The 13,746-nt window shown below is 35.7% G+C and overlaps 2 protein-coding genes across 2 annotated transcripts; both read right to left on the reverse strand.

Moving 5' to 3' along the window:
- Positions 1–416: 416 nt before the first annotated feature.
- LOC130949462 (uncharacterized mitochondrial protein AtMg00820-like) lies at positions 417–776 on the reverse strand. The gene has a single exon (XM_057878174.1). The coding sequence runs from the start codon at positions 774–776 to the stop codon at positions 417–419; it is 360 nt and encodes a 119-aa protein (XP_057734157.1).
- Positions 777–11,063: 10,287 nt separating this feature from the next.
- On the reverse strand, positions 11,064–12,912 carry LOC130950546 (uncharacterized). Its single transcript, XM_057879070.1, has 3 exons — positions 12,581–12,912; positions 12,408–12,468; positions 11,064–11,381 (listed from the first exon to the last, which is right to left on the reverse strand). Exons 1-3 carry the CDS (start codon positions 12,653–12,655, stop codon positions 11,140–11,142), a joined length of 378 nt encoding a protein of 125 aa, XP_057735053.1. The 5' UTR covers positions 12,656–12,912; the 3' UTR covers positions 11,064–11,139.
- Between the last annotated feature and the right edge of the window lie 834 nt (positions 12,913–13,746).

Consider the following 13,746-nt stretch of genomic DNA (forward strand, 5'->3'; position numbering starts at 1 on the left):
AAGAAAACATGTTGTCTAGTTAAGAAATTAGAGTTTATACTTCAATAGCATTGTTCCTTGTAACGATTATATCATCGACATAGCACAAAAGGTAAACAACAGAACCACAATCTTACCTAACAAATAAAGATGTATCAGATTTTGTGTTACGAAAACTACAAGAGTGGAGTGTAGAACTTAATTTGGTAAACTATTGTCTAAGGGCCCGTTTTAATATATAAATGGACTTATGCAATTTACAAACATAATTGGAAGAGCCAACAGGTTGTTGCTTATGTAAGACCTGATTTAAATCCCCATTCAAAAAAACATTATTGAAATCAAATTGCCTCAAGACCTAGTTTTTAGATAAAGCTATACTCAAGACTAACCGAATTGTAGCTAGCCTAATCACAGGACTAAAAACTTGTTCAAAGTCAGCCTTCCTCTTGATAAAAGCTTTGAGCAACAAATCGTGCTTTGTACTTTTGTATAGTTCCATGTAGATGTTTCTTAATAGTGAAGACCCATTTACTACCTATAATTTCGGCATTATGTGGTGGTGGCACTACAGTCCAGGTATTAGCTTTCATAAGAGCTTGATATTCATATCTCATAGCTCTATGCCAGTGAGGAAGAGTAATAGCTAATTTAGCTAATTTTGGTGGTTGTTGTGTGTAATCAGGGGCTGCAACAATAGAATTTAAAACATTGGGAGTACGGGTTTGAGCCTTAGATTTAGTAACCATAAAATGTCTATTAGTATTGAGCAAGGTTGTAAGAATTGGACCAGTCATCAAACCGGTCAAGTGACTGGTTCAATAGTTTAATAGTTTAATTGAGATTGAACCGTGGTTGAACTGGTTAATTAAATATAGAGTAAAATTATAAAAAATAATACACAATTTTAAAAAGTTAAATTCAATAATTTTTACAATAATAAGATTCAAAATTTAACAATTTCACAAAATGAACAATACATAATTTATCATTTAAAGGTCATAAACAACTTCAAATATCAAAATTTATAACTAAAGAAATCAAAATGCACATAAATGACAAATACAATGTTTTGCAACCAAAAGACACAATATTCAACAATCAACTAAACAAAGACACTACTCATTAGAAGTCATAATCATCATTAAGTGTTCCGATGTCTCCATCATAAACAGGTAATCCAAAGCCAGCATCTTTATAAATACCACCAAAAGAAGTATTTGAGAATTCAATTACAACATCAGGCATATCTACTTCAACTTCCATGTCTCCTCCATCTAATAAAATAGAAAGAAAACTCAATAAGAAATCAATATTAATGACATGTATCTTTATGGAAGGAAACAAAGTTTGCTATGTCACTCACCATTAGGATACGAAAGCATAGCATTATCAGTGTATATTAAACTTTTAATGCCTTCAACATCTCCATTAGTAAATTCAGGATCATCCTCATTTGCCATACCCAAAAATCTACCGTGTCAATGCTTTGAATGTCAATTGGATCATAATTTCTCTTCTTTCGATGCAACCTAGATTGAAGGCGTAGGTTATAGGTGACATAAACAATGTCACTTAGCCTTTGATGCTCTAACCGGTTCCTCCTCTTTGAATGGATTTGTTCAAAAAGGCTCCAGTTCCTCTCACATCCAGATGAAGAAGAGGTTTGATGAAGAAGACGGACTGCAATTTTTTGCAAATTAGGAGCACTCCCACCGTGTAGCCTCCACCATTCACCTACGTAGATATAAAAATCAACTACTTTTTAATGTTTATCACCCAACATATTAAACTTTCAAACTAAACTGAACTTGGATATGAAATAACTTACCAGGTTCGAGTCTTGATGTCGCTCTCTTAGCACTTTCCCTCCCAAAACTTTCTTTACAATCTCGATACAGCTGTATCTCTTGCATTGCGACAATTGAGTCATCACAAAGTGTTTCAACATCAAGCAAATTAAGTAAAGATCTGAAAACGTTTGCCTTCTCAACAAAACCCTCACTATAGAAAATGCCTGGATTTAAAAAGTACACTGCCGCATGGAGATCACGCTTCAAATACTTATCCCACCCCATTTTCAAGATACTCGTGTATGGTGTATAAGCAGCTTTTCTATTTCTAAACATTATCTTGATAGTATTTTTGGCTCTTTGCATGCCTTCATACACGATTCTCAAAGAGGATTTTTCATCAGCATCAACAAGTCTCAACAGTACAACTTAATAAGAGGACCAACAATTTTCACAGTGGTAACACAATCTGGCCAAAACTTACTATCCAAGACAATTGAACTAACAATCTTTCCATTAGCACTTTTGGCTAACTTATGAGAAGTGAAATATTTGTCCACTATCAATGCCTGCAAATCTTCCTTGTGATCATATATGCTTTTCAAAGTAATGAAAACAGTGACAAAATGTGTGACTCGTGGTCGAACAATTTCTGTCCAACTTTTTCTTTTTCTAAGCCAAGACAATAGATCATATGATTGTAAACAAACACAGTCACTTTTGAAGCACGGGAAGCAAGGTCAACTATGTGAGGAATACTTGCAATATCTTTCAAAATAAGATTGATACAATGGGTAGCACAAGGAGACCAAAATATATTTGGGTATTTTTCATGAATAAGTTTTTCAGCAGACATAATTAACAGCATTATCAGTGACTACATGCACAATATTACTAGGCCCAACCCACTCAATAACATCAGCAAACAAATTAAACAATGCATCGACAGTTTTTATCATATCAGAAGCATCAACAGTCTTAACAAATGACATACCAGCAGGACAATAAACTACAAAGTTAATTAAAGTTCGTTGCCTTTGATCAGTCTACCCATCTGCCATCAGCGTACAACCGGTGCTTTTCCATGAGCTCCTATACTTTTCAACAAGCAACTGACACTCTCTCTTAAGATCGGCTAGCAAATGAGCTCTCATTTCATCATATAACGGTCCCTTGAAACCAGGTCCAATTGCAGCAATACCATCCAATGCAGGTTGAAAGTAAGGTGATTGAATTGCATTGAAAGGAATACGTGCATCAACGATCCATTTGGCAAGTCCCAACTTAGCCTTGTGCATAATTTCTTTACTAGCCAAAACACTTTTCAAAGTCGGTTGAGATCCTGGAGTAGTCCTTTCTTTAAAGTAACTTCTAATTTGTGTAGCTACTATAGCTCTTCTCTTTTCATTGTCTCTCGTTGTTGTAGGAACAGCAACTTGTACAGGGTTAGACGATTAAGCCTCTTGTGCATGTGTTTCCCCACTATAAGACTCCTCCTCAAATTTTCTTTTTTCCATCTTTTTTTTTTTGTTTTCCATCAGAATCCTTTTGAATTGAAGTTCAACTTCTTCAGTGACTTTGTTACATACTTTAATTTGTCAAGAAATTTTCGCAAGATGATATTTCATCCTATATATCCCCCCTCCATTATAAGTATTCAAACAAAAGATACATGTATATTGTGCCTTATGATTTTTATCATACTTAACATTGAAATATTCCCAAGCCGGGTCAGATTTTCTTCAAGAGGAACCTGTCTGAGATTCTTGTACAGAATTATGTTGTTGTTGCTGATCATTTTGTGACTGTTCCGTCTAAATTCAGAATTCTAGAAATCTAGATTCTAGACCAATATATCAATTTATGGTTCATACAATTCATATGGCATTCAACATAATTAAATTCAACAATTCATCTAGTTAATTCAACAGAGCATAATTGAAAAATAAAAAATTGAACCTACATCAACAGAGCAGAATTCTAAAATTGAACATATATCAAATTATTCAACATTATAGAATGATTAATCATATAATAAACAAAATAAAAAATTAAAAAACAGAACAAGAGAGCAGAAGAACTCTGCATCTGAAGAATATAAACCTACTTTAAATTTTCCTTAAATTCTTCACTGAATAAAAATTTAATTGAAAAAAAGTCAAACCACAGTACTCAAAATAAAAACTCAAAAAGATTGAAAAAATGAAAAATAAAAGAACAGAAGAAGAGCCAGAACTAAGTGCAGAAGGGCATAGAAGGCCCGAGCTAGACGACAACCCACGACGGTGAGGCTTCGACCCACGACGGTGAGGCAACAACCCGAGACGGTGAGGCGACGACCCGCGACGGTGAGGCTTTGATCCGCGATAGTAGCGCTTGGCTCCTGCGTCTGTTTCGTTTGACGGTGGCTGGTGTCCTTCGTAGGCAGAAGCTCAAAGAGATTAGGGTTGGGAGTGAGATTAGGGTTGGGAGTGGGAGGTGACCAAGTCCAGGAGTCTTTTTCGAAGAGATTAAAATTGCAACGCATTCAGAATTCACTTCACTTCAGCCTTCTTTTTTTTTTTCAACGCCAAACGACGCTGTTTCGTTACCTGGAGAGGGAACCGGTGCCTGCTGAAACCCGGTCAGTTCGCCCGGTTCGCTAGTTAACCACCGGTTAAGCCAGTTTTTTCCCAATTTTTTCAGAACAATTTTATAGGTGGACCAGAGCGGCTAGTTGACCGGTTCTCAATTAATCCAGTTAAACCGACCGGTCCGATCCAGTTTTCAGAACATTGGTATTGAGTGTTGAATGTTAAATAGAAGGTGAATGAGCTACAGTGACATGATTATCTAAGTGAGGGAGTTAAATTTTTATGCCTGAAATAGGGATAGAGGTGGAGTTAAGGGGTAAATCAGAACTCACGGTGGTATTAAGAGGCTCATGGACAAGCTTATCCAAACGATTAGAATTAAAAGAGAGAGTAGCACTAGCTGATTGAGAAGTGTTATTCTCAACAGGAACACGATTAGCTATATGTTGTAAGTTATGGCGGGTGAATAAAGGGGCAAAATCATGACTATTTATGGGATGAGCTAACTTCTTAACAGAAAAATTATTAGTGAATAATTCAGAATATGGGAAATGTGTTTCATCAAAATGAACGCTTCGAGAAACATAAATTTTGCTACTGGATGAAAGAGACCTATAACCCTTAAAATCTAGGGAATATCCAAGAAAAACACATTTTTTATACCTGTTTTCAAGTTTATGTCTATTGTAAGGTCTTAACCAAGGATAGCATGCACAACCAAATACTCTTAACATACTATAATCAGGAGTTTATGAAAATAACAATTCATAGGGAGATTTATTAGATAGAACCTAGGATGGAAGTTTATTAATCAAGTAAGTTTCTTGTGACAGCCTTATCCTAGTATAGTAGTGGCATTGACGCAGTAATACCTGTAATACCTGTAATGAATACCTTCTTTTGCTAAAAACTCATTAAAAACATGAGATGTATATTCGGTTTCATCATCAGTTTGAAATTGTTTTATTGTACAACCTTGTCAGATTTTCTATATAAGCTTTATATTGTTTGAATGCCTGAAAAACTTGTGATTTATTGAGCAATAGGTATATACAGACATAGCGAGAGTATGCATCGATAAATATAACATAATAACGAAAACCAAGATGAGATATTAAGGACGTTGGACCCCAAACATCTGAAAACACTAATTGCAAAGGAGATATACAGTTAATGGTTTAGAAAATGGAGTTTGATGCATTTTGGCATGAGCACAATTTTCACACACAGAATTAGAAGATACAGTATTATTCATACGTTTATCACAAAAATTACAATGATTCAGTATTAACTGAACTGTTCTATATGCTGAGTGGCCTAATCTTTTATGCCACAAGTCATGAGAAAAACATTGAACGGAATAAAGTGAAGGAGAGGGGGCTACAACTACAGGGTGTAGAACAGTGATATTAATAAATTGATAAAGTCCACCTTTTCTAAAACCCTGGAAAAGAACTTGGTGAGAAAATTTGCATTTAACAATGCAATGGAATGCATGAAATTGAAAATAGACGTTGTTATCTTCTGCAAACTTTGAAACCCTGATAATATTTTTTGTGATTCCTGGTGTGTGAATTAATTGTTGAAGTGAAAACCATCTTTTTGAATGCAATGCATAAAGATATGAATTTCAAACATGCAAAATCGGTATACCTGACCCATTTCCAATCTGAACCTGCTCCGGACCTGTATACTCAAGGCTAGAAGTCAGATTAGACTGATCAGGTGTCACATGATGTGAGCCATCTGAATCAGGATACCAAGCAGGATCAGCAATCGAAGATGGCACAGCAACATAAGTCGCAGGGTTGTGGAATGATGGCACGAGAGGTGGAGGTGTGGATGAACTTGAACCGGTTTGGGGCGTGATTGAAGAGGTAAAATTGGGTTGACTAAATCTTGAATTCTGAGATTATGGTTGAGAAAGAGGATGTATCTCTTGATTGAACCTTTAGAAGCAACGCCAAGCTATGTATCCAATGCGGCCACATACCTGACACTGCGATCTCGGTGACTAGTAGAAAGATCGACCTCCCCGTTGAAATCGACTTCCACCTCGACCTCTTCTACCCCCAGTACCTCTACCATTTGGAATTGAAGGAAATGAAGCATGTGTAAAGTGAGCATGAGGAACCAAAGTATGAGATTTTCGATGCTTATCCACCGACTCTTCATGAGTCAAGTTTAGATTTTCCACTTCTTGCGGAGAATAAATCTCCGATTTAAAATTCATAATGCTAACAATCCTTTGATAGTCTTCATCCAAGCCTTCCAAAAAAAATCAATGTGTTCTTCTGATGTTGTTAGGGGACTGCTAAGTACGGCAATGGAATCAGGAATAAACTTGATCTTGTAGATTAATCACTAGTAGAGAGACCATGTTTTTTTATTGACTTCAAATGATTCTTGAACTGCCTAACCCTAAATTTGGTGAATTTTTCAAAATATTCTTGTATCTTCGTATAGATTTCATGGGCAAATGCACAAGAAACCATCTTAGGCGTAAATTCCGAACTCATGGAGGCTAACATCCATGAAATCAGATTCTTATCATCTTGACACCATTGCTTGTTAGTTGTTACTGAGGGAGAAGCATGTAATACCCTACTACACAGAGCTTTACACCTAGGATATAAATCAAAGGTGACAAGAAGCTATAACCTTTAAAAGTAAAAATACGTAATAGATATATTGAAAAAGGGAAATATCTAGGAACTTTGGAAAAAAAGTTAAACGAAAAGCAAACAGAAAAGCGCATCACTCAAAACGTAGAAAAGTAGATAAGATCAGGCGAAAAAGATAAAGTATATATATAAGATCAGAATTCCAAAAATACAATTATCAAGCTTTAGGCTCGGCTTGCGAAGCAAAGACCAGCCAGAGTATATATATATATATATATATATGACAAAATACCTATTTCTCCAAAATACCTATTTCTCCAAGTAAGTCTCTAAGCGAGTCAAAACATAATATATACAAGGTGGAGAATCTATATACATATATAAACATAAACAAAACACAAACACTGAGTCCCAAGATTGTTCTTCACTTCCAAGAGTCTCCAGATTGCTTAGTGCGGTGTCTCGCATCCTACATCTGAAAAAAAATATATGTATGGAATGAGAACCGGAGATTCTAAGTATGGTAAAGGTGACAACGTACATAATGTATAAGGTCCTGGAAAAGTCAGACGCAATCCTAGAACTCCGACACTTAGATTTAAACTTAATGAAATATACTAAACCATAGTTGAATCTGAAATGAACCCTAGGCTATCCCCCCTTCCCCCATTGCCTCACTCACATCTCCCTAATGGCATCTGATCTGAGAGACTGAGACAGATCTCTTGAGAGTTGAGTGTTGAGTGTCGGAGACCAAAAACAAAAATTCATCAATCGGCCTCATCAGTCACCGCCTAACGTCGTCATCACTCTCCACGGCGTCGTCACTCTCTGCGGCGGCTCACTTCTCCCGGCCGTCACTGCTTCTCCCCTCACCTCGCTGTGTTCGTTGTTATATTGGTCGTTTGTGGGTTGTGCTTCTTCTGCTTCTACTTCGCTGCCTTTGCTTCTGTCGTTTGTCGGTGCCTCACATCGCCGAACCCTCATCAGACGAGGTCACTCTCCGTGGCGTCGTTACTTCTTCCGGCCGTCACTGCTTCTCCCCTCACCTCACCGTCAGAAAGCTCAGCAACAATTCATCTTCTGCCTCAGTGCCTCTGCTATTGACCTATTGTTATGGAATCTGTTGATAAATTTGATTTTTTAGAGTAGTTGTTGAAGCTAGTCGAATTTTAGTTAAAATTGTTTTTGAATTGTATTGTTGGTGCCTGGTGGTTGCTGGTTGGTATATTAGTTAAAATCTGTTCTATTGTTGTTGGTTAAAATCTATTGAATTGTTGCTGTTTGCTGTATTTTTAGTTGCTGGTTGTTACTGTTGCTCAGCAACAATTCATCTTCTTCCTGTTTGTTGCTGGTTGCTGTGTTGGTAATTTGGTATATAGTTTTTTAGTTGCTGGTTGCTGCTATTGTATTTTACTGTGGCTTTTTTAGAGCTATTGCTGGTTATTACTGGTTTGTTTAGAGTTACTGTTAGTTGAATTAGGGAACTTTGGTGAAATGGTGGTGGTTGTTGTGTTGCTTAAAAACTGATTTAAGCAAATCCTTTGTTGCTGAAAATATTTTTGGTTTCTTTGCTAGAATTTTAAAAATGGCTTCATCTCAAACACAATCAGAAACGCCACCATCTCAAGAACAAGCATCATCTACTCCTACCCCTGATGCCGACTTTGAGCTCACCCCTTGGACTTGATTTAATGATTGTGTTATCTTTAACTTGCTCTTGTTGATTTAAATTGAGAACATATTTGCCACTAGAGACTAATTTATTAACTCTTCTTTTAGATTATTAGTTATGTTTAAGACTTGATATTTGATTATTAATGTTTGTAAGACTCAAATTTGAAGTTTTAAGACATTATTTCAATATTTATTTATATAATTTTATATTTTTTTAGTTATGACCAGGTTAATCGGGTGAATTAGTAATCCACCGGTTGAACCAGTAATTCAGTGATCCGGTCATATGACCGGGTTGATTATCGGTTCGGTTTTGATAACTATGTACTAAACCATAAGTTAGGGTGGTTGTCTAAAGTAGTTAGGTCCTAACTCAATCTTTAACCGGACACCCCGCCTTCTGTCTCCTCCTAACCTTCCGAATCACCGGTGGAACAACTCTCGTCACACTTTCATCACACGAGGGATCTCTCAATTGCACACACATACAAAGCATACAAGGAAATCACAATTATGGATAGCAAGTACAGCATATAGAACAAGTAACAGTGCATTACAGATAAGCAATTATACAAACCAATACAAATACATACTCAAACAAATCACACAAATGCACGTGATGCATGTCTGCCCTATAACTGATGATATCATCTGTCTGGTTGGCTATATAACTGACTCAACTACTTATCCTCTTGCGTGTATTGGTCTCAACTACTTATTCCTCTTCCAACTCAGAGTCCTCCTCTATATAGTTGACTGGAGTAAGGTGCTAGATATGAGGTTGTGGTCGTGGTGCCGAACCTCTAGAACTATCGTCGTTTTTTAATGGGGAATGCTAGGGAGACAATGACTTTGTTGAACAATATGAACAACCACCAATCAAATAAAAACACACTACACCTCCAAATTAACCCTCTAAATTTTAATATTAAAATAACCATCCGTACACTAGTAAAATGAACATCCGATATATCTATTGTTTACATTGTTTAATATTTTCATTGTTCACCTATACTTTTCCTTTTTTAATAGAACATGCTGCCTGGAGTTTAAAGGTCCAACACACTCTCCGATATTCCCAACCTCAACATTGAGCTCCATCAATAAATATGAGGTTCTTAAACTCAACTAGAAAATTCATACAATGAGTTCGCATTAGTATAGAACGCACACAATCAAAGCATACATCATTCTCACCATCCTTCATGTGTGCATTTCGATATACACTCGCTTATGGCAATTTGTAAGAAGAAAAGAAAAGGATAGATATTGATGTGTGATATGGAATTTATGGATCTATACTTACATAAGCATAAATTTTTTTACTGTTACTATGATCCTTTTGTCACATGATATGCATATACATATTTTGTTAATATCGTAGATAAGTGATGTAGTTTTATTATTTATATTGTTTGCAGTATAAACGACAAAAATAATAGAATTTAAAAATGTAAATACTAAATAATCTGAAAATTGTATATAATGATAATTTTTTTATTTTATTTTATTTTATTTATTTAAAAATCCTATCATTTCCTCGTTTAATTTCCAATATTAGAGGCTTGGCATATTAAGCATGAGCATTGCAGAAGCAGCCATATATATATAGCACATTTATATTCTATATGCAGCGTAGCAACAAATCAATGGCGATTTGAAGTGTAGCATATTCGCACTAGACTGCAATCTATTGCGCTGTTAGTTACTGACAAGTATTCACCTAACTAAAATTTTTAATATTCCATGGAATTTAGTGAAGTACCTAGTACCTACCCTATTGAGACTAATCAGATTAGAATTGTTATAGTTATAGCACATGGTATCTCATTCTATCTCAATTACCTATATCTTAATTTAATGACCTAATTAGCATATTTGTTTCCACTTTTACATTTTCTGTAGTAATATTTTGCTACAGAGGTAATTTCCATGAACTTGCACATGAAATTAGCTTAATGAATTAATTTGATCAATGAGTTTGTAAAATGATAAACTAAATTCCTTATTTTTCAAAAACACAACTTTTAGTTCATGTATATAAATTTTTGTTTGAACAATTGTTAGTAGTGTTAATAAACACTTTTCTCAAATTTTTTAAATGAAAAAAAATAAAAATAAATTAAACTTTCATAATTTATCCTAATTTATCATTAAATAAAATACAAAAATACTCATTTTTTTGTCTTTATCATTTGTATCTTATTTTCAATATCTTGCATATTTTCAAAACCAAACAGAGTCTTAGAGTACCATAGTAACATTTAACCGCTCACATCAACACTACACTTACCAAAGTAATATATGTATTCTCTTATAGTGTCTTTTAGCAAAGCTGTTTAAGGCTTTAACCTGTAAACTCACAAATAAATAATAGTTGTACTCAGCTTCCTGGCTGTTACTAAAACATCTGATAATTGATATGAACGAAGCAAAATTGAGCTTACGGGAGAAAAAAAAAAGGAAGAAAAAGAAGAAATCAAACAAACAAAATCAAGTAATTTGATTAATCACAGCTTCCACAAATCCCCAACCATCATCATCATCAGGTCCTACCCAATAACCACATAAAAATATTTCCATGCAATGTACATTATTCATATTATAAGAGAAAGATTCATATATAAATCTTGTGCATGACATCAAGCAATGTTGAAACCTTCCTTTCAAGGATAAAATGTGACGATTTGAACTGCAAGCAACAAGAGTCTTTTGAGCTGAAAATAAAATATATCCTGTCATACAATAAATAAATAAATAAATAAATAAATAAATAAAACACCAAATGCAACCATGATGCTGCAAACTCTGCTTTAAATATAACTTCCAAATTTTGCCTGGTGTAATTCTGATGTTGACATTCAAGCTACCCATATACTTGCACCTGCTGCATGACTATGTTTAAGGCTTTTTGCAGCAACAAGCACAGAGAGAGAGGGGGGAGAGAGAGAGAGAGAGAAAGGGGGGGGGGGGGGGAGAGTGACAAAACTTTTCTGAGAAGCAAAGAAAGGTGGTGAGGATGGAGAATATTCAAGAGCAGAGTTTGGGAAGCTTCAATATGAATTCTGAATTCTTACCTAATCAGTGTTTAATCCTAGCTTATATACAAGTCAGCTTCCAAGTTTAACTTGTTAATTAACTTAGCACATAGACCTAACAAACTGAACCTGTTAGGAGCTACCACCTGTAACAACTAACTAATTAATCGTAAGTGACTTTAGCTACAATTGCACTCTGCCTGACAGAATATTTACCACACAAATAAAGAGGTAGAACAACCAATTTGGTCCTCAAAAGCTCATTACTCATCATTACAGATTACGATTGGGATACCATAAACTAAAAAATATTTTCCAAAGACTAATTTGCCAGCATTTAGAGATGCCCAAAGGGACAAAATTCCCAATCTAACCTGCAGCTTAGAACAATGTACTAATTTATTAAAACTAGGTACCAAAGTTATTATGCTACTTAAAATCCGAGTCCTACTTAACCAGCAGTAAACATATCTTCGGCAGTTCCACCCTTATAATAATGAGTAATTCTCATACAAAAATCCAACATGGGCATTCCAACAAATTAAAATTGAACACAATTTGTTAATTAACTAATGTTACCTGATAAATTTCAGATTGCATGAATTATTATTAGAGAAAAATAAAAAAACAAGCCATGAGCATTGCAATGTCAGTTAAACGCTCTATAAGCAAGATATAATCACAAACAGTTACAATGCATAGCCCTGAAAAGAAGAATCTAACCTGCAGTAACAGTTTCACTGCTTGAAAATCTAACCAGAGAAGATTCTAATCGCTGCACTTCCTGAAGACAAAAATCATTCAAAATTAAATTGAATAAATAAATAAATACATAAGCCGTTTTGAAAGAAAAGCTAGGGTTCGAAGAGACAGACAAGTTTACAAAGTGAAAGTACCTTGATTGGTGGTGGTGGCCGCGGCAGAGAAATACGTACCGGAAAAGCGAAGCTTGTGGAAACTAAGCACGTCATTTTGTTGAGACCGCCACTGCGGGAAGCAGCATTTGCTCTTGGGGGAATGGCAGAGCTGTCAAAATCACTCAAAACGAAAATTTTAAATGTTGGGGTCTTTTGATAATTGATGGAGTTGCTGCTGCGGAGGCGAAGCTGACGTGGCTTGAGTTTTAGGGTTAGGGTCGAGGGAATGACCGGATGAGGAGGAGACAGGGTTGTAGATGTGTCATGTCTGCGTATGGATTTTCTACTTTCTAGATTGGGTAATATGTCTCGAGGATATGAAATGGGTATGAAATTGCTGAAGTGAAAAATGAGTGTGTAATTATTTTAAGGCTAAAGGATAAATTTGTCCCTAATCTTTTAAATCGTGGACTTTTAACTTTTTTAGGATTGGAAAATACAAAACGATTCCTCACCAATCAAAATGTTGTACAAACCGGTTCTCCCATTCAATTTGGTATCCAACACGTAATGGATTCTATTCACCTAGCGCCTATGTGGCGTGGATATGCGCACATGTCTTCAGGATGGTGGTAACGGGACTGACGTGGTGCTAGTGGAGAAAGTAATGAGACATTGTAGTTCTTGGGCACTCGGACGACGTCGTTTTTGGTTAATGTTTTGCAGTGGTGAGTGCGACTTATGAAATATGCCAGTGCTGCCCATATCCGTGCCAAAGAATTACAAGAAGCCCACTAAGCTTTTCCCTCCAAAAAATACAACGCTTCGTCTTTGCATTGTCGTCGTTGCAGTTTCGTGGAGGAGTTCTATATTGAAGCTCCGTGATTATACCTGCGTTTGCCGTAAAGAGTGGTAAGTACATTGATGTTCAATCGTTCTGCTTATGGCCGTTATTTGCTATCAATGTTGTAGGATGAGACTAATAGGGATTGTAAGTGATTGTCATAGGTGATTAGTTGTGGGATCGGTCATTTGCCATGTGTTGTTTAGAGAGATTTTGGAGATTTAGATAATAAGGGGTGGTTTTGTATTTTGTTGTGGATTGAAAAATTTTGCAGATGGTTGATGTCTTTGGTGTTCCCGTGTTCCATTATGGGGGTAACTTTTCACGGAGGGCTAGCGGTGAGTTAGTGTATCTTAATGGT

Source organism: Arachis stenosperma, chromosome 9 (genome assembly GCF_014773155.1).
Source record: "Arachis stenosperma cultivar V10309 chromosome 9, arast.V10309.gnm1.PFL2, whole genome shotgun sequence".
Lineage (NCBI taxonomy): Eukaryota > Viridiplantae > Streptophyta > Magnoliopsida > Fabales > Fabaceae > Arachis > Arachis stenosperma.

Excerpts from the sequence above, each read along its gene's own strand:
- LOC130949462 (XM_057878174.1), bottom strand. The coding sequence starts at position 776 with ATGACTGGTCCAATTCTTACAACCTTGCTCAATACTAATAGACATTTT.
- LOC130950546 (XM_057879070.1), bottom strand. The coding sequence starts at position 12,655 with ATGACGTGCTTAGTTTCCACAAGCTTCGCTTTTCCGGTACGTATTTCT. Across the intron at positions 12,469-12,580 it reads GGCCACCACCACCAATCAAG|GAAGTGCAGCGATTAGAATC; the intron begins GTACTTTCACTT and ends TTTTGTCTTCAG. Across the intron at positions 11,382-12,407 it reads CAGTGAAACTGTTACTGCAG|GATATATTTTATTTTCAGCT; the intron begins GTTAGATTCTTC and ends ATTGTATGACAG.